Genomic DNA, 27,714 nt, shown 5'->3' with positions numbered 1-27,714 from the left:
GTTTAAAGGCCTAGACCAAGTAAATGTTGGAAACGATGTTTCCCGTGGTGGGGGAGTCTAGGATAAGCGGGCACAGCCTCAGGATAGAGGGGCGCCCATTTAAAGCAGTGATGTGGAGAATTTTCTTGAGCCAGAGTATGATGAATTTGTGGAATTTATTGCCACAGGCAGCTGTGGAGGCCAGATCATTGGGTGTATTTAAGGCAAAGATTGATATGTTCTTGATTGTATGCGGCATCAAAGATTACAGAGAGAAGGCCAGGGAGTGGGACTGAGGAGGGGAAAAAAGTATCAGCCATGATTGAATAGCAGAGCAGACTCAATGGGCCAAATGTCTTAAGGACTTAATAATCAACTCTAATATCTTACCAACCATTGAGGGAAGACTAACTAACCAATTGTTTCCTTTCTTCTGCCTCTCTCCCTTGAGGAGAGGAGTGACATTTGCAATTTTCCAGTCTTCCAGAACCATTCAGGATCTAGTGATTCTTGAAAGATCATTACTAATGCCTCCACAATCTCTTCAGCCACCTCTTTAGTAACTTCATACACATCATGACGCCTAACACCTGGAACTTCTGCCATACTACTAGCATCTTCCACAGTGAAGACTGATGCAAAATACTTATTCAGTTCATCCGCCAAAGATGGGCCAAAAGGCCTGTTTCAGTACACTTCTAGTTCCCACCACAGGCCCTGTTGTTACTAGAGGAGGTTTGCGGGGAGGGGGGGGGGGGTGGGCTTGTTTCTCCACCCGGCAGATTACTGAGCTTTACGGAGAGGAAGAGAGCCTTGGGAGGTGTTCATTACATCACTTTATTCCATAATACACTGCAATATTTTCTCATCTCACAACACTCTTCAACAACTGTTAGTTTGGGTGTCAGCAGGTCCCTGCTGGGCTGGTGTATGGGCTGCAGTCGCCACGCTGATGCTGAGGGGTTGGGCTACAGCCCTGGACTTGGGGATGGCGGCTAACGTTATGGTTTTCTGTAGTATGGATATCTCCCTTCTGTAGGGCACAGATCTCCTCCTGATACTGAGAGGTTGGGGTACAGCCCTGGAGTTTTGGAGAGCAGGTGATGGTCTGGTTCAGAGGTGTGTGGGTACTGTTCTGGTTCTGGGAAAGATTGGGATCTCCCTGCTGAGGGCTACACAGTGGTCTTTGAATCTTGTCCTGATACTTGCTTGCACTGACATTAATTGGCTGAGGAACACCAATGATTCCTGTGTCTAAAGGTGCACCAATTTCTCCCTGGTAGCTGGGCACATGGATATCTCTCTGCTGAGGATCACAGACATCTCTCTGGAACCCATTTCCCAGTGTTGCGGTCTCGGGTAGCTGCTTGCATTCCAGAGGTACTGGTGAGCATTCATCAACAACTGGAATGGCTGGCGTTGACTCTGAGTCGTTGGTCATTGCAGAGCTGAAAGAAAGAGAGTTGTAAACGTGAGTGTGCCTCAAGCCCGATGAGCTGTCTGAAACCGTGTCACACTCTGCTCTGTGTCTGTGAGACAGACAGGCCGTGGAGAAAGCAGAAAGCCAGCTCTGCCTGTTCACCAGCTCGAGTATAGATGGGCAGGCTGTGCGTCGTGTGGACTCGCCAGGGAGTTCCAAGAGGACTGACCCTCGTCTGCAGGGAAAGGGGGCAATGAGAGAACTAACCCAGCTTTTTGCTCCATTGCTGCTCGGCCAACCCTCTCCCGTGCCTTCTGGCGAAATGACTCGAGCGTCTCGCTTGGAAACTCAGCAGCATGTTCTTCCAAATATTTGTAGACAAACTCATCGGCATCCGTGATGATAAAGCGGTAGCCAATGACTGAAATAAAAAGTACTTCAGCTGGAGATGAGGAATGGATCCTAGGACAATACAGTGGCATTCTGATAACACCCCTCCCAAGACAGAACAGTTAACCCCACCACCTTCCCTCAAAGGACCATACAGTCACTGTCCAGTAAACACCCTCCCGAGACCGTACAATGACCATCTGACTTCTCTAGTGCCTTTAACACCATCCAGCCCAAGATCTTAAGGCACAAACTAACGGAGATGGGAGTAGACTCTCACATGGTGGATTGGATAGTGGACTACTTGACAGATAGACCTCAGTATGTGCGGTTGGGAGACTGTAGGTCTGACACGGTGGTCAGCAGCACAGGAGCGCCGCAGGGAACCGTACTCTCTCCGGTCCTGTTCATCCTGTACACATCAGACTTCCAATATAACTCGGAGCCCTGCCATGTGCAGAAGTTCGCTGATGACACGGCCATAGTGGGGTGTGTCAGGAATGGACAGGAGGAGGAGTATAGGAAACTGATACAGGACTTTGTGATATGGTGCAACACAAACTACCTGCGTCTCAATATCACCAAGACCAAGGAGATGGTGGTGGACTTTAGGAGATCTAGGCCTCATATGGAGCCAGTGATCATTAATGGAGAATGTGTGGAGCAGGTTAAGACCTACAAGTATCTGGGAGTACAGTTAGACGAGAAGCTAGACTGGACTGCCAACACAGATGCCTTGTGCAGGAAGGCACAGAGTCGACTGTACTTCCTTAGAAGGTTGGCGTCATTCAATGTCTGTAGTGAGATGCTGAAGATGTTCTATAGGTCAGTTGTGGAGAGCGCCCTCTTTGTGGTGGCGTGTTGGGGAGGAAGCATTAAGAAGAGGGACGCCTCACGTCTTAATAAGCTGGTAAGGAAGGCGGGCTCTGTCGTGGGCAAAGTACTGGAGAGTTTAACATCGGTAGCTGAGCGAAGGACGCTGAGTAGGCTACGGTCAATTATGGATAACTCTGAACATCCTCTACATAGCACCATCCAGAGACAGAGAAGCAGTTTCAGCGACAGGTTACTATCGATGTAATGCTCCTCAGACAGGATGAAGAGGTCAATACTCCCCAATGCCATTAGGCTTTACAATTCTACCGCCAGGACTTAAGAACTTTTTAAAAGCTATTATTAATGCTTTTTGAAATAGTGATTTAGATGCATATCATATTTTTTTACTGAGCTAAGTATTGTATGTAATTAGTTGTGCTACAACAAGTGTATGGGACATTGGAAAAAAAAAGTTGAATTTCCCCATGGGGATGAATAAAGTATCTATCTATCTATCTATCTGATAACCCCCATCCTGGGACCGTACAGTGACTGACTGATATCCCTCCTGAGACTGTACAGTGACCGTCTGAGATCCCTCCCGAACAGTGACTGATGCTGCCATTTCCTGATCTCCACTCTCTTCGACCACACCTTTACTCACGCCAGCATGCAGGTGTTCAACCCTGGTCCACCCTGCCCCACATAGCTTCGAGTTCCATTTACTTTAACACTGATCAGTCCTGGCATGGACTCTGGTGTCTGCACTTCATCAATACTGAATTCTCAGACTAGGTAACAGACCTCCTAATCTCCCATCCCCATCCTTTACCCTCTCCCCTCTTTTTACTTCTCCCCCCTCCCAGTTTCCTCCCATACCAACTCTACCTTTAGTCTGAGGGGAACACTCCACTCCCTCTTGATATCTACCCACCTCCTATTATTCTCCTATCAGATCCCACCATTTACACCCCTCTGTCACCTCTCCACCTACCATTTTGCAAACTCTGTCACTGTTCACACTTTTCTCTCTTCCGTGTGTTACCTTGGCCCTGAGGACCGTGAGAAACAGAGGCAGAGTTTGACGCATCCATTCTATCATGTCTGATTTACGATCCCTGGTAAGCCCATTCATTCTATTCTCTTACCCTCACTGCACGTGGCACAGGCCGCAATCCAGAGATTACCACTCAGGAGGTCCTGCTTGTCAGCTTTCTACCTTGCTCCCTATATTCTCTTTTCCAGGACCTCATCCCTTTTCCTACCAATGTTGTTGGCACCGGTGTGCACCACGACTTTGTCTGCTGAATCGCCCCCTCTAGACCCAATCTGAGATATTCCTTTCACCTGGGAGGCAACATACACATTTACAGAATCTTTCACATCTACAGAAGCTTGTGTCTTCTCTATATGTGGAATCCCTGATCACTATTGCACTCCTCCCCTCTTCCCTGCTGAGTCACAGACACCTAGTTGTGTGGCTTCCTTCGGTCAGTCATTCCCACAGCTGTATAGCTGTTGAGGGAAACAAGGGGTACTTTGTACTGCTGTGTATTCCCTTTTCCTCTCCTGACAGTCACCCAGCTACCATCATCCTCCCCACACCCTCCAGCCATTCTTCCACATGCCTCTCAATTGTACCTTCCACAACTGAACAGATGGCCAGGTCTCTGGCTGTGTAGAATTCAGGCTTTTCCACATTGCTCCCTGGTTTGGGAATCCTGATCTTCGACAGGATCTTTCCACCGGTTCTGCCAGAGTTGCGGAGTGGTGGTTCGAAGATGCTGATGGTGTCTGTGGCCACATGGAAGCTGAGGATGAACCTTCGGGCATTGTCCTCTGGGTACCTCGACTCCTGGGGGGGGGGGGGGGGGAAGTAGAGTACTCATCACCAAGCTCCCATCTTTTGCTTCTAATCTTCAGGTAACCTCCACCCTCATTCAGGCCCCACAGCAGAATGGGAAGAGGCCATTTGGCCCATTAACTCCGCACCAACCCATTCAGCTGGGTGTCTTCCCACTCTCATCTAAAATTCTTCAGATAGTTACCCAGATTCCTGTAAAAATTGACAGCCAGATCCAGCGAGGTTTAAAGACTGCAACTACTGAAAAGCAATGTCCATAGTGCCTCTGGTTTTATATACAATCACCATTCTAAGACAGAGGTGAGAGGGTATGATATGAAGCATTACAGAGAGTTGTAGGTGGATCAAAGTTGTGCTCTGGGGATTTCTGACTCAGAAAGAAGACATTGATGCCGTGGCATGATCAAGCAAGCTGAAACAAGTGCAGATGTGAGAAATGACTGGGGCTCAAGATGCCACGGGCATGTGAGGGGAGATTAAAGGGAATGGAGATGCTGGTGGGAGTCATTTATAGACTACAAGACATAGGAGCAGAATTAAGCCATTCAGCCCATCGAGTCTGCACTGCCATTTCATCATGGCTGATTTATTATCATCTCAGCCCCATTCTCTTGCCTTCTCCCTCTTAACCTGTGATGCCCTGACTAATCAAGAACCCATCAACCTCCACTTTAGATATACCTAATGACTTTGCCTCTACAGCCACCTGTGGCAAGGAATTCCACAGATTCACCATCCTCTGGCTAAACAAACACTCATCTCTGTTCTAAAGGATGTCCATGTAAATCAGATGCCCTCTGGACCAAGACTTCCTCATTATAGGAAACATTCTCACCATATCCACTCTATCTGGGCCTTTTGATATTCAATAGGTTTCAATGAGATCCCTCCTCATTCTTCTAAACTCCAGTGATTACAGACCCAGAGCCATCAAATACTCTGCATACAAGCCTTTCATTTCTGGAATCATTCTTGTGAACCTCCCCTGGATCCTCCTGAATGTCAGCACTTCCTTCCTTAGATAAGGGGCCCAAAACTGCTCATAATACCCCGTGCAGTCTGACCAATGCCTCAGCGTTACATCTTTGCTTTTATATTCTATCCCTCTCAAAATATATGCTAACATTGTATTTACCTTTCTTAACCAGGTAAAGGCTGTTTTGGATTTAGTACAGAGGCAAATTTAATAAATCGCACATTAACATTTACGTGTTGACTGGGACTCCCATACTGTAAAAGGACAGAGTTTGTGTTCAGGAAGGTTTTCTGAATTAGAAGTCCCAACTACAGAAAGTGTAATACTAGATCTCTGCTTTGAGAATGAGAGAGGACAGCTGACAGAAGTGTGTGTAGGGGAATGCTTTGCATCTAGTAATCATAATTTCAATAGTTTCAAGATAGTTATGGAGTAACATAGGTCTAGTCCTCAGGTTGAGATTCTGCATTGGACAAGGGCCAGTTGTAACGTTCGACCATAAGACATAGGACCAGAATTAGGCCATCTGGCCCATTGAGTCTGCTCCACCATTCAATCATAGCTGATAAATTTTTTAAAATCTCCTCCTCAACCCCAGGTCCTGGCCTTCTCCCCATAACCTTTGATGCCACGTCCAATCAAGAACCTTTCAATCTCTGCCTTAAATACACCCAACAACCTGGTCTCCATGCACAGATGTTGTAAATTTGGACTTTCAGTAGGCTTTTGACAAGGTGCAACACATAAGGCTGCTTACCAAGTTAAGAGCCCATGGTATTATAAGAAAGATACTAACATAGTTAGAGCATTGGCTGATTGGTAGGAGGCAGTGATTGAGAATAAAAGGATCCTTTTCTGGTTGGGTGCCAGTGACTAGTGGTGTTCTGCAGGGGTCGGTGTAGGGACTACTTTTTATGCTGTATATAAATGATATAGATGATGGAATAGATGGCTTTGTTGCCAAGTTTGTAGATGATATGAAGATTGGTGGAGGGGCAGGTAGTGTTGAGGAAACAGGTAGGATGCAGAAGGACTTGGACAGATTAGGAGAATGAGCAAGAAAGTGGCAAATAAGACCATAAGACAAAGGAGCAGAAGTTGGCCATTCGGCCCATCGAGTCTGCTCCGCCATTTTATCATGAACTGATCCATTCTCCCATTTAGTCCCACTCCCCTGTCTTCTCACCATAACCTTTGATGCCCTGGCTACTCAGATACCTATCAATCTCTGCCTTAAATACACCCAATGACTTGGCCTCCATTGCCACCTGTGGCAACAAATTCCACAGATTCATCACCCTCTGGCTAAAAAAATTTCTTCGCATCTCTGTTCTGAATGGGTGCTCTTCAATCCTTAGGTCATGCCCTCTCGTACTAGACTCCCCCACCATGGGAAACAACTGTGCCACATCCACTCTGTCCGTGCCTTTCAACATTCAAAATGTTTCTATGAGGTCCCCCCTCATTCTTCTAAACTCCAAGGAGTACAGTCCAAGAGCGGTCAAACGTTCTTCATATGTTAACCCTCTCATTCCCGGAATCATTCTAGTGAATCTGCTCTGAACCCTCTCCAATGTCAGCACATCCTTCCTTAAATAAGGAACCCAAAACTGAACACAGTACTCCAAGTGAGGTCTTACCAGTGCCTTTATAAAGCCTCAACATCACATCCCTGCTCCTATACTCTATTCCTCTAGAAATGAATACCAACATTACATTCGCCTTCTTCACCACTGACTCAACCTGGAGGTTAACCTTAAGGGTATCTTGCATGAGGACTCCCAAGTCCTGTTGCATCTCAGAACTTTGAATTCTCTCCCCATTTAAATAATAGTCTGCCCGTTTATTTCTTCTACCGAAGTGTATGACCATATGCCTTCCAACATTGTAATTCATTTGCCACTTCTTTGCCCATTCCCCCAATCTATCCAAGTCTCTCTGCAAACTCTGTTTCCTCAGCACTACCGGCCCCTCCACCTATCTTTGTATCATCAGCAAACTTAGCCACAAAGCCATCTATTCCATAATCCAGATTGCTGATATACAACGTAAAAAGAAGTGGCCCCAACACTGACCTTGTGGAACACCACTGATAACTGGCAGCCAAACAGAATGGGATCCCTTTATTCCCACTCTCTCGTTTCCTGCCAATCAGCCAACACTCTATCCACGTATGTAACTTTCCCGTAATTGTATGGCCTCTCCTTTGCTTTTACTTTGGCTTTGACTTCTCTTGTCAGCCACGGTTGCATCCTTTTTCCATTTGAAAATTTCTTCTTTTTTGGAATATATCTGTCTTGCACCTTCCTCACTTCTTGCATAAACTCCAGCCACTGCTGCTCTGCTATCCTTCCTGCTGGTGTCCCTTTCCAGTCAACCTTGGCCAGTTCCTGTCTCATGCCACTGTAATTTCCTTTACTCCACTGAAATACCAACACAACGGATTTCGGCTTCTCTTTCTCAAATTTTACAGTGAACTCAATCATGTTGTGATCACTGCCTCCTAAGGGTTCCTTCACCTCAATCTCTCTAATCACCTCCAGTTCATTACACAATACCTAATCCAGTAATATTGAAATACCATATTGGAAAATGCATGGTCATAAACTTTGGAAGTAGAAAGAAATGTGCGGACTATTTTCGAAACAGGCAGAAAATCCAGGAATCTGAGATGTAAAGGGACTTGGGAGTCCTTGTGCAGAACACCCTGAAGGTTAACTTGCAGGTTGAGTCGGTGGTGAGGAAGGCAAATGCCATGTCAGCATTCATTTCAAGAGGTCTTGAATACAAGAGAAAGGATGTGATGCTGAGGCTTTATAAGGCACTGCTGAGGCCTCACCTTGAGTATTGTGAACAGTTCTGGGCCCCTCATCTTAGAAAAGATGTGCTGGCATTGGAGAGGGTTCAGATGAGGTTCACAAGGATGATTCCGAAAATGAAAGGGTTATCATACGAGGAACGTCTGATAGCTCTGAGTCTGTATTCGCTGGAATTTAGAAGGATTTAGGGGGAAGAATCTCATTGAAACCTTTCGAATGTTGAAAGGCTTAGACAGAGTTGATGTGGAAAGGATGTTTTCCATACTGGGGGAAGTCTAGGACAAGAGGGCACAGCCATATAAAAGAAGACGTCCATATAAAACAGATGTAGAGAAATTTCTTTCGCCAGAGGATGGTGAATTTGTGGAATTTATTACCACAGGCAGCTTTAGAGACCAGGTCGTTGGGTGTATTTAAGGCAGGTAGGTTCTTGATTGGACACAGCATTAAAGGTTACAGTAAGAAGGCCAGGGATTGGGGCTGGGGGGGGGGGGGGCAAGGTATCACTCATGGTTGAATGGCAAAGCAGACTTGATGGGCCAAATGGGCTAATTCTGCATCTGGTCTAACTTTATAATAAAAAACACAATAAATATAAATGAATACAATAGCTTACAAACATAGATTAATTGTATGCCTATCAAGTAATGCTAGGCACTGTGTGTAAGGTGACTGACAGGAAATGATAAAGTAGTGGTGGTTGGGAGTGTTGAGGGGTGAGTTAGTGGGTGGAGGGGTTGGTCAGCCTTAGGAACTATTTTTGAGTATGGTGGTTCTGGCCTGAAGACTGTACCCTCCTCCCTGATGGACTAGATGGGCTGTTTGTGCTGTACCTTGCTATGACTCTATGGCTGTATGATGGGAGTGGGACAACAGTCCATGAGTAAGGTGGGTGGGATCCTGCCTGATATTACTAACCCTTTTCCAGCTGCTTTCTGTATGCATGTCCTTGATGGTGAGTAGGCTGGTGCTAATGATGCATTGGGCAGTTTTGAATACCCTTTCTCCCCAGTGGCGGAATATCTTTCCTGCATCTGCATCAACTTGGGAGACAGACATGGACTATAGAACTGAGGCAAAAGAATAGTGAGGTGATGAACTGTATCCAGATTATGGAAGAGGAAATGTGTACTGTCTTGAAGTGAATTAGGCTGGATAAATCCCCAGGGTCTCACAAGATGTCCCCTTGGATCTTGGAGGAGACTAGCACAGAAAGTTGTTGTTACAGGTTGAATAGGTTAGGATTTTATTTCTTAGAGCTCAGGAGAATAAGGAGAGATTTAATACAGGTATGCAAGGTTATAAATGGGTGTAGTTAGGGTAAATAAAATCAGGCTTTTTCTGTTGAGGTTTGATGAGAGGCTATGGATTAAGGTTGAAAGGTTAAAGGAAAGCATGAGGAAGCTTCACTCAGATGATGGTGAGAGTGTGGAACAAGCTGCCAACACAACTGGTGGACACAGATTCAACTTCAACATTGAAGAAAAATTTTGATAAGTACTCGTCCAATTCATTTGACTGAAGTCCTGGCACCACAGAGGGGGAAATGCACATTCCTGCTCTGCAGTTTGCCTCACCTTGGCCTCTGGTTATTTTCCAATTCAACCCTTATTCATGAACACAAACCAGCCCAGTCAACGTCTCTCTGTAAAGCTACACCACCCATCAGCCCAGACCACATTTCTCTGTAAAGCTACACCACGTCCAGACCAGACCACGTCTCTCTGTAAAGCTACACCACATCCAGACCAGACCACGTCTCCATAAAGCTTCACCACCCACCAGACCATGTCTCTCTGTAAAACTACACCACGTCCAGACCAGACCACGTCTCTCTGTAAAGCTACACCACCCACCAGCCCAGACCACATTTCTCTGTAAAGCTACACCACCCACCAGCCCAGACCACGTCTCTCTGTAAAGCTACACCATGTCCAGACCAGACCTTGTCTCCATAAAGCATCACCACCCACCAGACCATGTCTCTCTGTAAAACTACACCACGTCCAGACCAGACCACGTCTCTCTGTAAAACTACACCACGTCCAGACCAGACCACGTCTCTCTGTAAAACTACACCACGTCCAGACCAGACCACGTCTCTCTGTAAAACTACACCACGTCCAGACCAGACCACGTCTCTCTGTAAAACTACACCACGTCCAGACCAGACCACGTCTCTCTGTAAAACTACACCACGTCCAGACCAGACCACATCTCTCTGTAAAACTACACCACGTCCAGACCAGACCACGTCTCTCTGTAAAACTACACCACGTCCAGACCAGACCACGTCTCCATAAAGCTTCACCACCCACCAGACCATGTCTCTCTGTAAAACTACACCACGTCCAGACCAGACCACGTCTCTCCGTAAAGCTACACCACGTCCAGACCAGACCACGTCTCTCTGTAAAACTACACCACGTCTAGACCAGACAACGTCTCTCTGTAAAACTACACCACGTCCAGACCAGACCAAGTCAATCCATAAAGCTACACCACATCCAGACCAGACCACCGCTCTCTGTAAAACTACACCACGTCCAGACCAGACCACGTCTCTCTGTAAAACTACACCACATCCAGACCAGACCACGTCTCTCTGTAAAACTACACCACGTCCAGACCAGACCACGTCTCTCTGTAAAGCTACACCACGTCCAGACCAGACCAAGTCTCTCTGTAAAACTACACGACGTCCAGACCAGACCACGTCTCTCTGTAAAACTACACCACGTCCAGACCAGACCACGTCTCTCTGTAAAACTACACCACGTCCAGACCAGATCACGTCTCTCTGTAAAGCTACACCACGTCCAGACCAGATCACGTCTCTCTGTAAAGCTACACCACGTCCAGACCAGACCACGTCTCTCTGTAAAACTACACCACGTCCAGACCAGACCACGTCTCTCTGTAAAGCTACACCACGTCCAGACCAGACAACGTCTCTCTGTAAAACTACACCACGTCCAGACCAGACCACGCCTCTCTGTAAAGCTACACCACGTCCAGACCAGACCACGTCTCTCTGTAAAACTACACCACGTCCAGACCAGACCACGTCTCTCTGTAAAGCTACACCACGTCCAGACCAGACAACGTCTCTCTGTAAAACTACACCACGTCCAGACCAGACCACGTCTCTCTGTAAAGCTACACCACGTCCAGACCAGACCACGTCTCTCTGTAAAACTACACCACGTCCAGACCAGACCACGTCTCTCTGTAAAGCTACACCACATCCAGACCAGACCACATCTCTCTGTAAAACTACACCACGTCCAGACCAGGTCTCTCTGTAAAGCTACACCACGTCTAGACCAGACAACGTCTCTCTGTAAAACTACACCACGTCCAGACCAGTCCGCGTCCAGACCAGACCAAGTCTCTCCGTAAAGCTACACCACGTCCAGACCAGACCAAGTCTCTCTGTAAAACTACACCACGTCCAGACCAGACCACATCTCTCCGTAAAGCTACACCACGTCCAGACCAGACCACGTCTCTCTGTAAAACTACACCACGTCCAGACCAGTCCAAGTCTCTCCGTAAAGCTACACCACGTCCAGACCAGGTCTCTCTGTAAAGCTACACCAAGTCCAGACGGACATACTTTATTGATCCCGAGGGAAATTGGGTTTCGTTACAGCCACACCAACCAAGAATAGTAAAGAAATATAGCAATATAAAACCATAAATAATTAAATAATAAGTTAATCATGCCAAGTGGAAATAAGTCCAGGACCAGCCTATTGGCTCAGGGTGTCTGACACTCCGAGGGAGGAGTTGTAAAGTTTGATGGCCACAGGTAGGAATGACTTCCTATGACGCTCAGTGTTACAGCTCGGTGGAATGAGTCTCTGGCTGAATGTACTCCTGTGCCTAACCAGTACATTATGGAGTGGATGGGAGTCATTGTCCAAGATGGCATGCAACTTGGACAGAATCCTCTTTTCAGACACCACCATCAGAGAGTCCAGTTCCACCCCCACAACATCACTGGCCTTACGAATGGGTTTGCTGATTCTGTTGGTGTCTGCTACCCTCAGCCTGCTGCCCCAGCACACAACAGCAAACATGATAGCACTGGCCACCACAGCCTCATAGAGCATCCTCAGCATCGTCCGGCAGATGTTAAAGGACCTCAGTCTCCTCAGGAAATAGAGACGGCTCTGACCCTTCTTGTAGACAGCCTCAGTGTTCTTTGACCAGTCCAGTTTATTGTCCATTCATATCCCCAGGTATTTGTAATCCTCCACCATGTCCATACTGACCCCTTGGATGGAAACAGGGCTGACCGGTGCCTTAGCCCTCCTCAGGTCCACCACCAGCTCCTCAGTCTTTTTCACATTAAGCTGCAGATGATTCTGCTCGCACCATGTGACTAAGTTTCCCACCGTAGCCCTGTACTTAGCCTCACCTCCCTTGCTGATGCATCCAACTATGGCAGAGTCATCAGAAAACTTCTGAAAACTTCCAGTCCATGTCTCTCTGTAAAACTACACCACCCACCAGCCCAGACCACGTCTCTCTGTAAAACTACACCACCCACCAGCCCAGACCACATCTGTCTGTAAAACTAAGCCACCTCCCTCACTTCCCAAGGTAGCCTGGGGTATATCTCGTCCGGACTCAGCAACATAACTTAGTTAATGCTTTTCAAAAGCTCCAGCATATCCTCTTCCTTAGTGTCTATATGCTCAAGCATTTCTGTCCACTGTAAGTCATCCCCACAATTGCTAAGGTCATTTTCACTAGTGAATACTGAAGCAAGGTATTCATTAAGTACCTCCGCTATTTCCTCCGTTTCCATACACAGTTTTCCACTATCACTCTTGATAGGTCCTATTCTCTCACATCTTATCCGCTTGCTCTTCACATACTTATAGAATGCCTTGGGGTTTTCCTTAATCCTGTCCGCCAATGCCTTCTCATGGCCCCTTCTGGCTCTCCTAATTTCATTCTTAAGCTCCTTCCTGCTGGCCTTATAGTCTACTAGATCTCTATCATTACCTAGTTTTTGAACCTCTCATAAGCTCTTCTTTTCCTCTTAACTAGATTTACAACAGCCTTTGTGCACCACGGATCTTGCACCCTACCATCCTTTCCATGTCTCATTGGAATGTACCTACTCAGAACTAATGCAGACAAGTGTGAGGTTTTGCACTTCGGTAGGACTAATCAGGGTAGGTCTTATACAGAGAATGGTACGGCCCCCAGGAATGTGGTACAACAGAAGGATCTGGGAACATATCGAAAATTCATTGAAAGTGGTGTCACAGATAGATGGGGTCATAAAGAAAGTTTTTGGCACATTGGCTTTCATGAATCAATGTATTGAGTACAGGAGATGGGATATCATATTGAAGTTATATTGGTGATGCCTAATTTGGAGTACGGTGTGCAGTTTTGATCACCAACTTAGAGGAAAGACGTGAATAAGGTTGAAAAAGTGCAGAGAATATTTACAAGGATGTAGCCAGGTCTGAAGCACCCAAATTATATGAAAGACCAATTAGGTTAGGACTTTATTTCTTCGAATGTAGAAGATTGAGAGGAGATTTGATAGAGGTATACAAAATTATGAGGGGTATAGAAGGCATGAATGCAAATAGGCCTTTTCCACTGAGGTTGGGTGGGACCACAGAGGTCATGAGATAAGAGTGATAGGTGAAAGGTTTAAGGGGAAGACTCTCTATAGGTTGAAATGGCAAACATAAAAGGACCCTAATGACAGTTGTATAGAGGCCTCCAAACAGCAGCCAGGATGCCGATTATAAATTACAGCAGGAGATAGAAAAGGCGTGTCAGAAGGGCAATGTCATGATAATCGTTGGGGATTTTAACATGAAACTGGATTGGGAAAACCAGGCCAGTACTGGACCTCAAGAGAGAGAATTTATAGAATGTCTAAGGGATGGCTTTTTAGAACAGCTTGTCATTGAGCCCGCCAGGGAATCAGCTGTGCTGGACTGGATGTTGTGCAATGATCCGGGGGTGATAAGAGCTAAAGGTTAAGGAACCCTTAGGGAACAGTGACCACAATATGATTAAGTTCACTTTGAAATTTGAGAGGGAAAAAATAAATCCAATGTGTCGTATTTCAGTGGAATAAAGGGAATTACAATGGCATGAGAGGGGAACTGACCAAGGTTCACTGGAAAGGGACACTAGCAGGAAGGACAGCAGAGCAGAAATGGCTGCAGTTTCTGCAAAAAATGAGGGAAATACAAGACAGATATATTCCAAATAAGAAATTTTTGAATGTAAGAAGGACACCACTGTGGCTCACAAGTGAAATCAGAGCCTAAGTAAAAGCAAAAGAGAGGGTATACAAGGAAGACAAAGCTACTGGGAAGATAGAGGATTGGGAAGTTTTTAAAAACTTGCAGAAGGAAACTAAGATGATCATTAGGAAGGCAAAGATGAATTATGAAAGAAAGCTGGCGACTAATATCAAAGAAGATACTAAAAGCTTTTATAAGTATATAAAGGATAAAAGAGTTGAGGGTAGATATAGGACCAATAGAAAATGACACTGGAGATATTGTAATGAGAGATGCACAGCTGGCAGAGGAACTGAATGTGTATTTTGCATCTCTCTTCACAGTGGAAGATATCTGTAGTAGACCAGACATTCAAGAGTGTCAGGGAAGAGAAGCAGGTGCAGTGAAAATTATGAATGTGAAGGTGCTCAAGAAGCTTAATGGTCTGAGGGTGGATAAATCTCCTGGACCTGATGGAATGCACCCTCGGGTTCTGAAGGAAGTAGCTGAAGAGATTGTGGAGGCATTAACAATGATCTTTCAAGAATCAAAGGATTCTGGCATTGTACCGGATGACTGGAAATTTGCAAATGTTACTCCGCTATTTAAGAAGGGTGGGAGGCAGCAGAAAGGAAACTATAGACCTGCTAGCCTGACATCAGTGGTTGGGAAGTTGTTGGAATCGATTGTTAGGGATGAGATTATGGAGTACTTGGAGGCACATGACAAGGTAGGCCAAAGCCAGCATGGTTTCCTGAAAGGGAAGTCCTATCTGATTAACCTACTGCAATTTTTTGAAGAAATTACAAGCAGGGTAGACAAAGGAGATGCAGTCGACGTGGGGTACTTGGAAGGCCTTAGAAAAGGTGCCGCACATGAGGCTATTTAGCAAGATGGAGCCCGTGGAATTACAGGGAAGTTACGAGCGTGGGTGGAGCACTGGTTGATCAGCAGAAAACAGAGAGTGGGAATAAAGGGATCCTATTCTGGCTGGCTGCCGGTTACCAGTGGAGTTCCACAGGGGTCGGTGTTGGGACCGCTGCTTTTTACAATGTATGTCAATGATTTGGACTACGGTATTAATGGATTTGTGGCTAAATTTGCCAATGATTCAAAGATAGGTGGAGGAGCGGGTAGAGTTGAGGATACAGAGAGCCTGCACAGAGACTCAGATAGTTTAGGAGAATGGGCAAAGAAGTGACAAATGAAATACAATGTTGTAAAGTGTATGGCCATGCACTTTGGTGGAAGAAATAAATGTGCAGACTATTTACACAAAATGCTGGTGGAACACAGCAGGCCAGGCAGCATCTATAGGAGAAGCACTGTCGACGTTTCGGGCCGAGACTCTTCGTCAGGACTAACCGAGAAGAAAGATAGTAAGAGATTTGAAAGTAGTAGGGGGAGGGGGAAATGCGAAATGATAGAAGACCGGAGGGGGTGGGATGAAGCTAAGAGCTAGAAAGGTGATTGGCGAAAGTGATACAGAGCTGGAGAAGGGAAAGGATCATGGGACGGGAGGCCTCGGGAGAAAGAAAGTGGGGGGGAAACACCAGAGGGAGATAGAGAACAGGCAAACAACTAAATATGTCAGGGATGGGGTAAGAAGGGGAGGAGGGGCATTAACGGAAGTTAGAGAAGTCAATGTTCATGCTATCAGGTTGGAGGCTACCCAGCTGGTATATAAGGTGTTGTTCCTCCAACCTGAGTGTGGCTTCATCTTGACAGTAGAGGAGGCCATGTCTATCCATGACATATTTAGTTATTTGCCTATTCTCCATCTCCCTCTGGTGCTTCCCCCCCCCCCCCCCCCCTTTCTTTCTCCCGAGGCCTCTCGTCCCATGATCCTTTCCCTTCTCCAGCTCTGTATCACTTTCGCCAATCACCTTTCCAGCTCTTAGCTTCATCCTACCCCCTCCGGTCTTCTCCTATCATTTCGCATTTCTCCCTCCCCCCACTACTTTCAAATCTCTTACTATCTTTCTTCTCGGTTAGTCCTGACGAAGAGTCTCGGCCCGAAACGTCGACAGTGCTTCTCCTATAGATGCTGCCTGGCCTGCTGTGTTCCACCAGCATTTTGTGTGTGTTGTTGCTTGAATTTCCAGCATCTTCAGATTTCCTCGTGATTGCAGACTATTTAGATGGGGAGAGAATTCAAAATGCAGAGATGCAAAGGGCTTTGGGAGTCCTTGTGCAAGATACACTAAAGGTTAACCTCCAGGTTGAGTCGGTGGTGAAGACGGCGAATGCAATGTTGGCATTCATTTCTAGAGGTATTGAATATAAGAGCAGGGATTTGATGTTGAGGCTCTATAAGGCACTCATGAGACCACACGGGAGTATTGTGTGCAGTTTTGGCTCCTTATTTTAGAAAGGATATACTGACATTGGAGTGGGTTCAGAGAAGATTCATAAGAATCATTCCAGGAATGAAAGGATTACCATATGAGGAATGTCTGGCATCTCTTGGGCTGTATTCCCTGGAGTTCAGGAGAATGAGGGAGGATCTCATAGAAACATTCCGAGTGTTAAAAGGCTTGATAAGATTAGATACGGCAAAGTTATTTCCCATGGTAGGGGAGTCTAGGACAAGAAGGGCACGACTTCAGGATTGAAGGACGTCCATTTAGAACAGAGATGCGGAGAAATTACTTTAGTCAGAGGATGGTTAATCTGTAGAATTTGTTGTCATGAGCAGCTGTGGAGGCCAAGTCACTGGGTGCATTTAAAGCAGAGATAGATAGATTCTTGATTACCCAGGGCATCAAGGGGTATGGGGAGAAGGCAGGGAAGTGGGGATGACTGGAAGAAATAGATCCATAAGGCCATAAGATATAGGAGCAGATGTAGGCCATTTGGCCCATTGAGTATATTTCACCATTCAATCATGGGCCGATCCAATTCTTCCAGTCATGATTGAATGTCGGTACAGACTTGATGGGCTGAATGGCCTACTTCTGCTCCTCTATTTTATGGTCTAAAGGGAATATGTGGGGAAACTTCACTCAGAGGGTATTGTGAGTGTGGAACGATCTGCCAGCTCAAGTGTGCATGTGAGCTCTATTTCAACTTTTAAGCAAAGTTTGGATCGGTACATGGATGATGGGGGTATGGAGGGCTGTGGCCCTGGTGCTGGTCAATGGGAGGAGGCAGCTTAAATGTTTTCAGCATGGACTAGATAGGCTGAAGGGCCTGTTTCTGTGCTGTACTTTTGTATGACTATAACGAGATGAGCAGAACTAATGAAAGTTGTAAATTCAGCCAGCTCTATCACGGGCACCAGCCTCCCCAGCATTGAGGACATCTTCAAAAGGTGGCCCCATTACCCTGGACATGCCCTCTTCTCATTGCAACCATCAAAGAAGAAACAGCCCCTTCCCTTTTGTCATCAGGCTGAAGGGAGAGTGAATTACAACCATGTACTTAGTTGCATATAATTTTTATTGCACTTTGCATTGTACTGCAGCCACATATGTTGGTGATATTAAACATGATTCTGATTTTGGATCCACCCCTCACTGTTGTCCATCAGGAACAGGACAATTCCAGTGTAACCTCCCCACTCCTACGGTCTCTGCTGAGGTCCATGAAAACAATAAGCTTCTACCCCACTTCACTGCATTACAATGTTAATCTTTCATGGAGTGTCTCCACAGATCCTGCTCATTCAGCTGGGTTCCTCCAGCAGTTTGTGTCCACATCTGCTGTCTACCTGTCCTCAGGGCAGTTCCTCACCTCTCAAACCACTGTAACATGCTGTAAGGTTTCATTGCTAATGTTGTGGCCTCTCTGTTATGTTTCACTGCTAATGTAATGTGCCCTTTTATTTTGTTTCTTTACCAACCTTATAGTCAAATGAAGAATTATAAAGCTCAATCGTTTAATTGCATATTGTGTACTGTTTGTTATTTCATGGTACTGATTTGTAATGGGAACTATCACGCAGCATCCACCCAAATGAGATTTCTCAGGTTTAGCTGAGCCAAAGGCTGTCTTTCCCTAGAATGAGCCACTAGCCGAGCCCAAGGGTCACACCACCATCCAGTCCAGTGACAACTCACTGGAGTAGATGACCATAAGACCATTGGACATAGGAGCAGAATCAGGCCATTTGGTCCATCAGACTACTCAGCCACTCCATCGTCTCAACTCCATTCTTCGTTCCTCAGATTCAGCTTCAGCACTGGGGTGAACTTCTCAGTGACTATCCCACCAAATATTGACATGCACCACAGACGGCGTGAGACCTTCAACTTCCAAATCCTCACCCATCCCACAGAAATACACCACTGCTGTCCCACAATCCCACAGATGGCCTTATCTCAACCCCACATAGTTACCATTTTGGCTTCGTAGCGGAGGACAATCTTGTCCTTCTCCAGCAGTTTGATGAGATCTCTCTTAGGCACCTTGGGGATCAGTGATAGGCAGTTCTGCACCGAATCCTCCAGCGAACCAAACCCATTGTAGGGAGGAATCCACTGAGGGTAACAGAGAACCAGAGCTTACATGCCACTTCCTCTGTTTCTACCCTGCCAACACCACTCCCCACCCACCCTCATCCCCTCTCCACACACCTCCATCTCCCTCACTCACCCTCACCTTCCATCCTGTCACCGATGTGTCTACATCACTGCCCACTCACTCTGATCCCCACTCTCCACACACCCCCTCCCTTCATAACCCTCTTCCCAAACCCTCCCCCACATGCTCCAAACCTGTCCCAGTACTTCTCTCCCCTCTCATTCTGCCACACTCTCCCCTATCTGCTTCTTCCACTCCCCCCACTTCCTCACCTGCCCCCTTCCCCCATGTCCCCTCCCCCATGGAGACCTTGTCTTCGGAGGTAGGTGGTTGCTTGGTCACATCGACAGGGTGAAGGTCAACTCCACGCACGTTCTGCTGATAATATTCCCTGGTGAACTCGTCACAGTCGTAGATGAAGAATTGGCGCCCAAGGATAGTGACAGGCTGACCGACCACAAAATCCCTGGGACCGAACCACTCCTTCACCTCCTCTTCTGCCAATTCCATCGAAATGGAGGGGAAGCTGCCTTCAGGGGAGAGGATCACCACGTCAAGGGTAAGGATAGCCCGAGATGGGGAACAAGAGGTTGTGGGGAGGATGGCCATGTCATGGGACTCATGCAGAATGCGACTGTCCCTTAGTGAGAGACAGTGTGTGAGAGACCTGTCTCCAGTACAGGTCAGATTGTGGGAGACCATCCCCAGTGAGGGTCAGTGTGTGTGTGGGACCATCCCCCAGTGAGGGTCAGTGTGTGTGTGTGGGGACCATCCCTCAGTGAGGGTCAGTGTGTGTCTGTAGGTCCGTACCCAGTGAGGGGTCGGTGTGTGTGTGGGACCATCCCCCAGTGAGGGTCAGTGTGTGTGTGTGGGGACCATTCCTCAGTGAGGGTCAGTGTGTGTCTGTAGGTCCGTTCCCCAGTGAGGGGTCGGTGTGTGTCTGTGGGTCTGTTCTGCAGTGAGGGTCAATTTTTGTGTGGGAATGTCTCCCAGAGAAAAGGTGTGTGCGTGTGTGTGTGTGTGTGTGTGGGATTGTCCCACACTAGGATTTCTGTGTGTGGTTCCCATCCCTTGATGTGGGTCAGCGAGTGTAGGGACCGTTCCCCCAGTGATAGTTAGCTTGGGAGTAGTTATATTCTGTGGGCCGGTCGATGTTGGGTGTATGTGTGCCTGGAAAGCTCCTCACCGTGGGACTGTTGCAGTGTCTTGGGCAATCGCTTCCTTCCCACCAGCATGGGAAAGGGTTCTCGGCCATCATTCTTCTCATAAACCTCCCGAATCTCCACGGTCCCATCAGCAAGGAAGTAATGGATGACGTAATGGTGGCATTCCCCAGCCGTGTTCTCTTGGTCATCCCAGTAAGCAAAATAACGCAGCACCTGTCATGGGAGGTTCACAGAAGCAAATGTTCACTGAAGTACATGTACGTTACCATATACAACCCTGAGATGCATTTTCCTGCAGGCATTCACTGTAACTACAAATCAGCCAACACAGATGCCTTGTGCAGGAAGGCACAGAGTCGACTGTACTTCCTTAGAAGGTTGGCGTCATTCAATGTCTGTAGTGAGATGCTGAAGATGTTCTATAGGTCAGTTGTGGAGAGCGCCCTCTTCTTTGTGGTGGCATGTTGGGGAGGAAGCATTAAGAAGAGGGACGCCTCACGTCTTAATAAGCTGGTAAGGAAGGCGGGCTCTGTTGTGGGCAAAGTACTGGAGAGTTTAACATCGGTAGCTGAGCGAAGGGCGCTGAGTAGGCTACGGTCAATTATGGATAACTCTGAACATCCTCTACATAGCACCATCCAGAGACAGAGAAGCAGTTTCAGCGACAGGTTACTATCGATGCAATGCTCCTCAGACAGGATGAAGAGGTCAATACTCCCCAATGCCATTAGGCTTTACAATTCTACCGCCAGGACTTAAGAACTTTTTAAAAGCTATTATTAATGCTTTTTGAGATAGTGATTTAGATGCATATCATATTTTTTACTGAGTTAAGTATTGTATGTAATTAGTTTTGCTACAACAAGTGTATGGGACATTGGAAAAAAGTTGAATTTCCCCATGGGGATGAATAAAGTATCTATCTATCTATCTATCAATCGAATCAATGAAAGAGTCCACCCAAAATGCAAACACAAATTTGCAGAAGACAACAAAGTGTGCAAATATAAAAATAGAAAAAGAACAATAATAAATATGGAGAACATGAGATGAAGAACCCTTGAAAGTGGACCCATAGTTTGTGGAAACAGTTTAGTGATGGAATGGGGTGAGTGAGGGTAATCAGGAGCCTGATGACTGAGGGGTAATAACTGTTCCTGAACATGGTGCTGTGAGTCCTGAGGCTCCTGTATCTTTTTCCTGACGGCAGAGGTGATAAGAGAGCATGTCCTGGGTGGTTGGGTTTCCTGATGATAGATCTTGCCTTCCTACGACTGCCTTTCATAAGCCTGTGCTCAATGGTTAGGAGGGCTTGACTATGATATTCTGGGCCATATCCACTATTTTTCTGTTCAAGGGGATTGGTGTTTCCATACCAGGCCATAATACAACCAGTCTATGTACTCACCACACATCCAAAAGAAGTTTGTCAAAGTTTTAGATGACACGTTGATCTTCACAAACTTCTAAGTGGAGGTGCTGTCATGCTTTCTTTGTAATTGCTTATGTGTCATCCCTGGGAAGATCCTCTGGAATGATTACACTGAGGAATTTAAAGCAACTGACCCTCTCCACCTCTGATCCCACAATGGGCAATCAAGAATCAGCTCTTTAGTCTTGCTGACATTAAATGTTGTTGTGGTCTTTCCCTTTCCTGATCTATCTCCGGCTTAACATCCCCACTCTACCCCCCAGTCCACTTTTGGGTTCCCATCATGATCTGAAACAAGAGAAAATCTGCAGATGCTGGAAATCCAAGCAGCACACACAAAATGCTGATGGAACACAGCAGGCCAGGCAGAGTAATGTACAGTTGATGTTTCAGCCCAAAATGTTAACTGTACTTTTGTCCATAGATGCTGAGTGGTCTGATGAGTTCCTCCAGCATTTTGTGTGTGTTACATCTAGATCTGCCTTTCTGTCCACATCACAGTTGACCAACCATCCTGCCTCTGAAACCACCACTCAGTCTGTCGATCAATCCATCATCCGGTCCATCTCCTGTTGAGTGTCCTGGTCTACGTTCTTGTCTTCTTCCCAATCTATCTCCTGGTGTATCTTCTGGTCCCACCTGGTGAATCCCCTGATCTGTCTGCTGTGCTATCTCCCAATCCGTCTCCTGGTGAATCTCCTGGTCCATCTGCTAATGAATCTTCCCCTCTGCCTCCCTGTGTGTCCCCCAGATCAGTTTCCATGGTGTCTCCAGTCTGTCTCTTGGTCCTCCACCCAGTGTATCACCCAGTGTGCCTATTGATCTGATTCTTTGTGGATTTCCCGATCAGTCTCCCAGTGTATCACCCGGCCTGTCACCCGGTGTGTCTTCTCATCAGTCTCCCAGTGTATCACCCGGCCTGTCACCCGGTGTGTCTTCTCATCTGTCTCCCAGTGTATCACCCGGCCTGTCACCCGGTGTGTCTTCTCATCTGTCTCCCAGTGTATCACCCGGCCTGTCACCCGGTGTGTCTTCTCATCTGTCTCCCAGTGTATCACCCGACCTGTCACCCGGTGTGTCGACTGGTCGGATTCTAGGTGGGTTTCCCAGTCTGTCTCCTGGTCAGCCTCCCAGTCCGTCACCCAGAGTGTCTCCTGATCTGCTGTGTCTCTTGGTTGATCTCCCAGTCTGCCTGTCAGTCCATCTCCCAGTGTATCTCCTGGTCTGTCCCTCGGTCCGCCTCCTGGTCCATCTCCCAGTAAGCCTCCTAGTCTCCTGATTACCTGCACTGCCCCCATATCCCTGCAGCTGACAGACGCACACAGCATGGAATATTCCCATTCCCATTGGAGTGAAGGGCAAAGTTCTCAGGATATGTAAACTCTGGCTGCCAACGGATACTGAGGCCCTGGTCAGATAAAAGGAGGCAGGGTTCGGGAATCCCTTGAGTACAAGGAAGATTAGCTTTATTTGTCACATGTAAATCAAAAAGTACAGTGAAATGTGTTGTTTACATTAAACGTCAACACAATGTGCTGTTGTCAGCCTGGAAGACTGGAAAATTGTAAATGATGGTAGGTTTGCTAGAGAGGGTCCAGTGGATTTAAACTAGATATGAGGGGGGAGGGGAACCAGAGTGTAGGGAACAGATGTATGGAAGAAGGAAGAAAAAGACAGTAAAGTTCTTTGTACTGTTAGAGATAAACAAAGAGGAAGAGGTGGAGAATTTCTTAAATGCATTTATTTTAATGCTAGGAGCATTGTAAGAAAGGTGGATGAGCTTAGAGCATGGATTGATAACTGGAAATATGATGTTGTAGCTATTAGTCATGACCTCAGCCCCCTCCTTTGTGAGAATCGCAAGAGAGAGAGAGCCTTACGGTTTGGAATGTGGGCTGGCCGCTCAGCAAGACAAAAGCCTTGGACATAGCCATTGTCTTGGGAGACACCTTTGTGGAATAAGGAATTGGACTACGTGCAAACCCTAAGGGCAATGTGAGATGGGTGATGGGGGAAAGATTGCCTCACCCCCACCCTGATTGACATCTACAACCCTGCCAGTCCAGATAAAAGGTGGGCTGCCGAGGCGGGGCCTCAGACGCACCAAGGAGACACACGAAGAAGATACGAAAGTGCTTCCCGTCGGGACGGGAAGCCATTCTGAAGGAAACCACGTGCGTTAGATTCTGGATCGGGAGTCTGTGGCTGGACCCAAAAGGAAAAACAGCTTTAACTAACAGCAGGGATTTGCTTCGCAAGGACGACGGGCAAGTGTTCCTTTTCTCTCTCTCCAACACGTGAAACGCCAGCGGTTCCCGAAACGGGGGAGCCTGCAGACTTTGAGTGACTCTTATATCCAATTGGACTCAGTATCCCCTAGACAACGATAGAACTCATTTTTGATTGATTATTACTACACCTGTACTTTAGATTGAGTTTTGACGATGTATATGATCTGAATGTTTTGTAGTAACCATACGTTTGTGCCCCTTTATAAATAAAAACGTTTGAAAATAGTAGCACCAGGCTTCAGCGGACCTATCTATCTTTGCTGGTAAGTCACCCGGTTACTGGGGAACGTAACAGTGAAACATGGTTGCAGGAGAGGAGTGATTGGCAACTAAATATTCCTGGATTTCGTTGCTTCAGGTGTGATAGAATCGGAGGGACAAGAGGGGGAGGTGTTGCGTTGCTTGTCAGAGAAAATATTACAGCAGTGCTCTGGCAGGATAGATTAGAGGGCTCGTCTAGGGAGACTATTTGGGTGGAATTGAGGAATGGGAAAGGTGTAGTAACACTTATAGGGGTATATTATAGACCACCTAATGGGGAGTGAGAATCGGAGGAGCAAATTTGCAAGGAGATGGCAGATATTTGTAGTAAGCACAGGGTTGTGATTGTGGGAGATTTTAATTTTCCACACATAGACTGGGAAGCCCATACTGTAAAAGGGATGGATGGTTTGGAGTTTGTAAAATGTGTGCAGGATAGTTTTTTGCAGCAATACATAGAGGTACCAACTAGAGAAGGGGCAGTGTTGGATCTTCTGTTAGGGAATGCGATAGGTCAGGTGACGGAGGTATGTGTTGGGGAGCACTTCGGGTCCAGTGATCACAATGCCATTAGTTTCAATATAATTATGGAGAAGGAGAGGACTGGACCCAGGGTTGAGATTTTTGATTGGAGAAAGGCTAACTTTAAGGAGATGTGAAAGTATTTAGAAGGAGTGGATTGGGACAATTTGTTTTATGGGAAGGATGTAATAGAGAAATGGAGGTCATTTAAAGATGAAATTTTGAGGATACAGAATCTTTGTGTTCCTGTTAGGTTGAAAGGAAAGGTTAAAAGTTTGAGAGAGCCATGGTTTTCAAAGGATCTTGGAAACTTGGTTCGGAAAAAGAGAGATATCTACAATAAATATAGGCAGCATGGAGTAAATGAAGTGCTCGATGAATATAAAGAATGTAAAAGGAATCTTAAGAAAGAAATTAGAAAAGCTAAAAGAAGATACAAGGTTGCTTTGGCAAGTAAGGTGAAAATAAAACCAAAGGGTTTCTATAGTTATATTAATAGCAAAAGGATAGTGAGGGATAAAATTGGTCCCTTAGAGAATCAGAGTGGACAGCTATGTGTGGAGCCGAAAGAGATGGGGGAGATTTTGAACAATTTCTTTTCTTCGGTATTCACTAAGGAGAAGGATATTGAATTGTGTAAGGTAAGGGAAACAAGTAGGGAAGTTATGGAAACTATGACGATTAAAGAGGAGGAAGTACTGACACTTTTAAGGAATATAAAAGTGGATAAATCTCCGGTTCCTGACAGGATATTCCCTAGGACCTTGAGGGAGGATAATGTAGAAATAGCAGGAGCCAAGACGGAAATATTTCAAATGTCATTTGAAATGGGGATGGTGCTGGAGGATTAGCATATTGCTCATGTGGTTCCATTATTTAAAAAGGGTTCTAAGAGTAAACCTAGCAATTATAGACCTGTCAGTTTGACTTCAGTGGTGGGTAAATTAATGGAAACTATTCTTAGAGATGGTATTTATAATTATCTGGATAGACAGGGTCTGATTAGGAACAATCAACATGGATCTGTGCGTGGAAGGGCATGTTTGACAAATCTTATTGAATTTTTTGAAGAAGTCACGAGGAAAGTTGACAAGGGTAAAGCAGTGGATGTTGTCTATATGGATTTCACTAAGGCCTTTGACAAGGTTCAGCACGGAAGGTTAGTTAGGAAGGTTTAATCGTTAGGTATTAATATTTTTTTATTGATTTTTTAATGCATTTTTCTACAACACTACAAACAAAAAAAACCCCAAAAACAAAATAGGAAATTAGTACAGTGCAAGATAAACATACAATAGTAATATAATACAAAATAAAATAATTGAAAAAGCACCCAAGTTGAAGTCATGTAAAGTTAGTGTCCACCCCCAACCCCACAAAAAACTCCAGACCAACCAAAACAAAATATAGAAAATATAAATCAGAACATTGAAACCCCCAAAACTGTAAATACAATTGAAAACAGAAGATAATAATGCCTACTACCAAAAAAAAGCTGAAAGCAAGGGACTGAAAAAAAAACTTAATTAAAAGGAAAGTTATGAAAGAACTCAATAAAAGGTTCCCGGAACTTATGAAACTTTATATCCGAATTAAGAATAGAATAATGAATTTTTTCAAGGTGTAAATAGGACATGATATCGTTAAGCCATTCAGCATGTGTGGGTGGGGCAACATCTCTCCATCTAAGAAGAATTAGACGTCTAGCCAGGAGAGAAGCAAAAGATAATATTCGACATTTAGTCAAACTCAAGCGTATATCTGTCTCACCCAAGAAACCAAACAGAGCAATCAAAGGGTTAGGTTCTAAAGGTATTAATATTGAAGTAGTAAGATGGATTCAACAGTGGCTGGATGGGAGATGCCAGAGAGTAGTGGTGGATAACTGTTTGTCAGGTTGGAGGCCAGTGACCAGTGGTGTGCCTTTGGGATCTGTACTGGGTCCAATGTTGTTTGTCATATACAAAGTACATTAATGATCTGGATGATGGGGTGGTAAATTGGATTAGTAAGTATGCAGATGATACTAAGGTAGGTGATACTAAGCTTGCAGAGAGATTTAGGCCAGTTAGAAGAATGGGCTGAGTGATGGCAGATAGAGTTTAATGCTGATAAGTGTGAGGTGCTACATTTTGGTAGGAATAATCCAGATAGGACATACATGGTAAATGGTAGGGCATTGAAGAATGCAGTAGAACAGAGTGATCTAGGAATAATGGTGCTTAATTCCCTGTAGGTGGAATCTCATGTGGATAGGGTGGTGAAGAAAGCTTTTGGTATGTTGGACTTTATAAGTCAGAGCATTGAGTATAGGAGTTGGGATGTAATATTAAAATTGTACAAGGCATTGGTAAGGCTGAATTTGGAGTATTGTGTACAGTTCTGGTCACTGAATTATAGGAAAGATGTCAACAAAATAGAGAGAGTACAGAGAAGATTTACTAGAATGTTACCTGGGTTTCAGCACCTGAGTTACAGGGAAAGATTGAACAAGTTAGGTCTTTATTCTCTGGAGCATAGAAGGTTGAGGAGGGACTTGATAAAGGTATTTAAAATTATGAGGGGGATAGGGATAGATAGAGTTGACGTGGATAGGCTTTTTCCATTGAGAGTAGGGGAGATTCAAACAAGAGGACATGAGTTGAGACTTAGTGGGCAAAGTTTAAGGGTAACATGAGGGGGAATTTCTTTTCTCAGAGAGTGGTAGCTGTGTGGAATGAGCTTCCAGTAGAAGTGGTAGAGGCAGGTTCGGTATTGTCATTTAAAGCAAAAAAATTAGATAGGTATATGGACAGGAAAGGAATGGAGGGTTATGGGCTGAGTGCAGGTCAGTGGGACTAGGTAAGAGTAAGTGTTCGGCATGGACTAGAAGGGCCGAGATGGCCTGTTTCAGTGCTGTAATTGTTATATGGTTGGTTATATGTTGTAGGCATCACGGAATGAATCATGGCCAAAAGAAGATTATAGCTGGGAGCTTAATGT

At 45.7% G+C, this 27,714-nt stretch overlaps 1 protein-coding gene across 1 annotated transcript in view; it reads right to left on the bottom strand.

The window, feature by feature from the left end:
- Positions 1 to 797: 797 nt before the first annotated feature.
- efhc1 (EF-hand domain (C-terminal) containing 1) overlaps positions 798 to 27,714 on the bottom strand; it is a 45,761-nt gene continuing 18,844 nt past the window's right edge. The window contains exons 5-10 of the mRNA XM_073050324.1: positions 20,247 to 20,439; positions 19,370 to 19,590; positions 18,877 to 19,017; positions 4,247 to 4,460; positions 1,667 to 1,820; positions 798 to 1,427 (exon numbers count right to left, since the gene is read on the bottom strand). Of these exons, the coding sequence (XP_072906425.1) occupies positions 884 to 1,427; positions 1,667 to 1,820; positions 4,247 to 4,460; positions 18,877 to 19,017; positions 19,370 to 19,590; positions 20,247 to 20,439 (1,467 nt within the window). The 3' untranslated portion in view covers positions 798 to 883. The remainder of the gene's footprint in view (positions 1,428 to 1,666; positions 1,821 to 4,246; positions 4,461 to 18,876; positions 19,018 to 19,369; positions 19,591 to 20,246; positions 20,440 to 27,714) is intronic.

This window comes from Hemitrygon akajei, chromosome 7, assembly GCF_048418815.1.
Source record: "Hemitrygon akajei chromosome 7, sHemAka1.3, whole genome shotgun sequence".
NCBI classification, from domain to species: domain Eukaryota; kingdom Metazoa; phylum Chordata; class Chondrichthyes; order Myliobatiformes; family Dasyatidae; genus Hemitrygon; species Hemitrygon akajei.
This window is presented reverse-complemented; position numbering and strand designations above follow the sequence as displayed.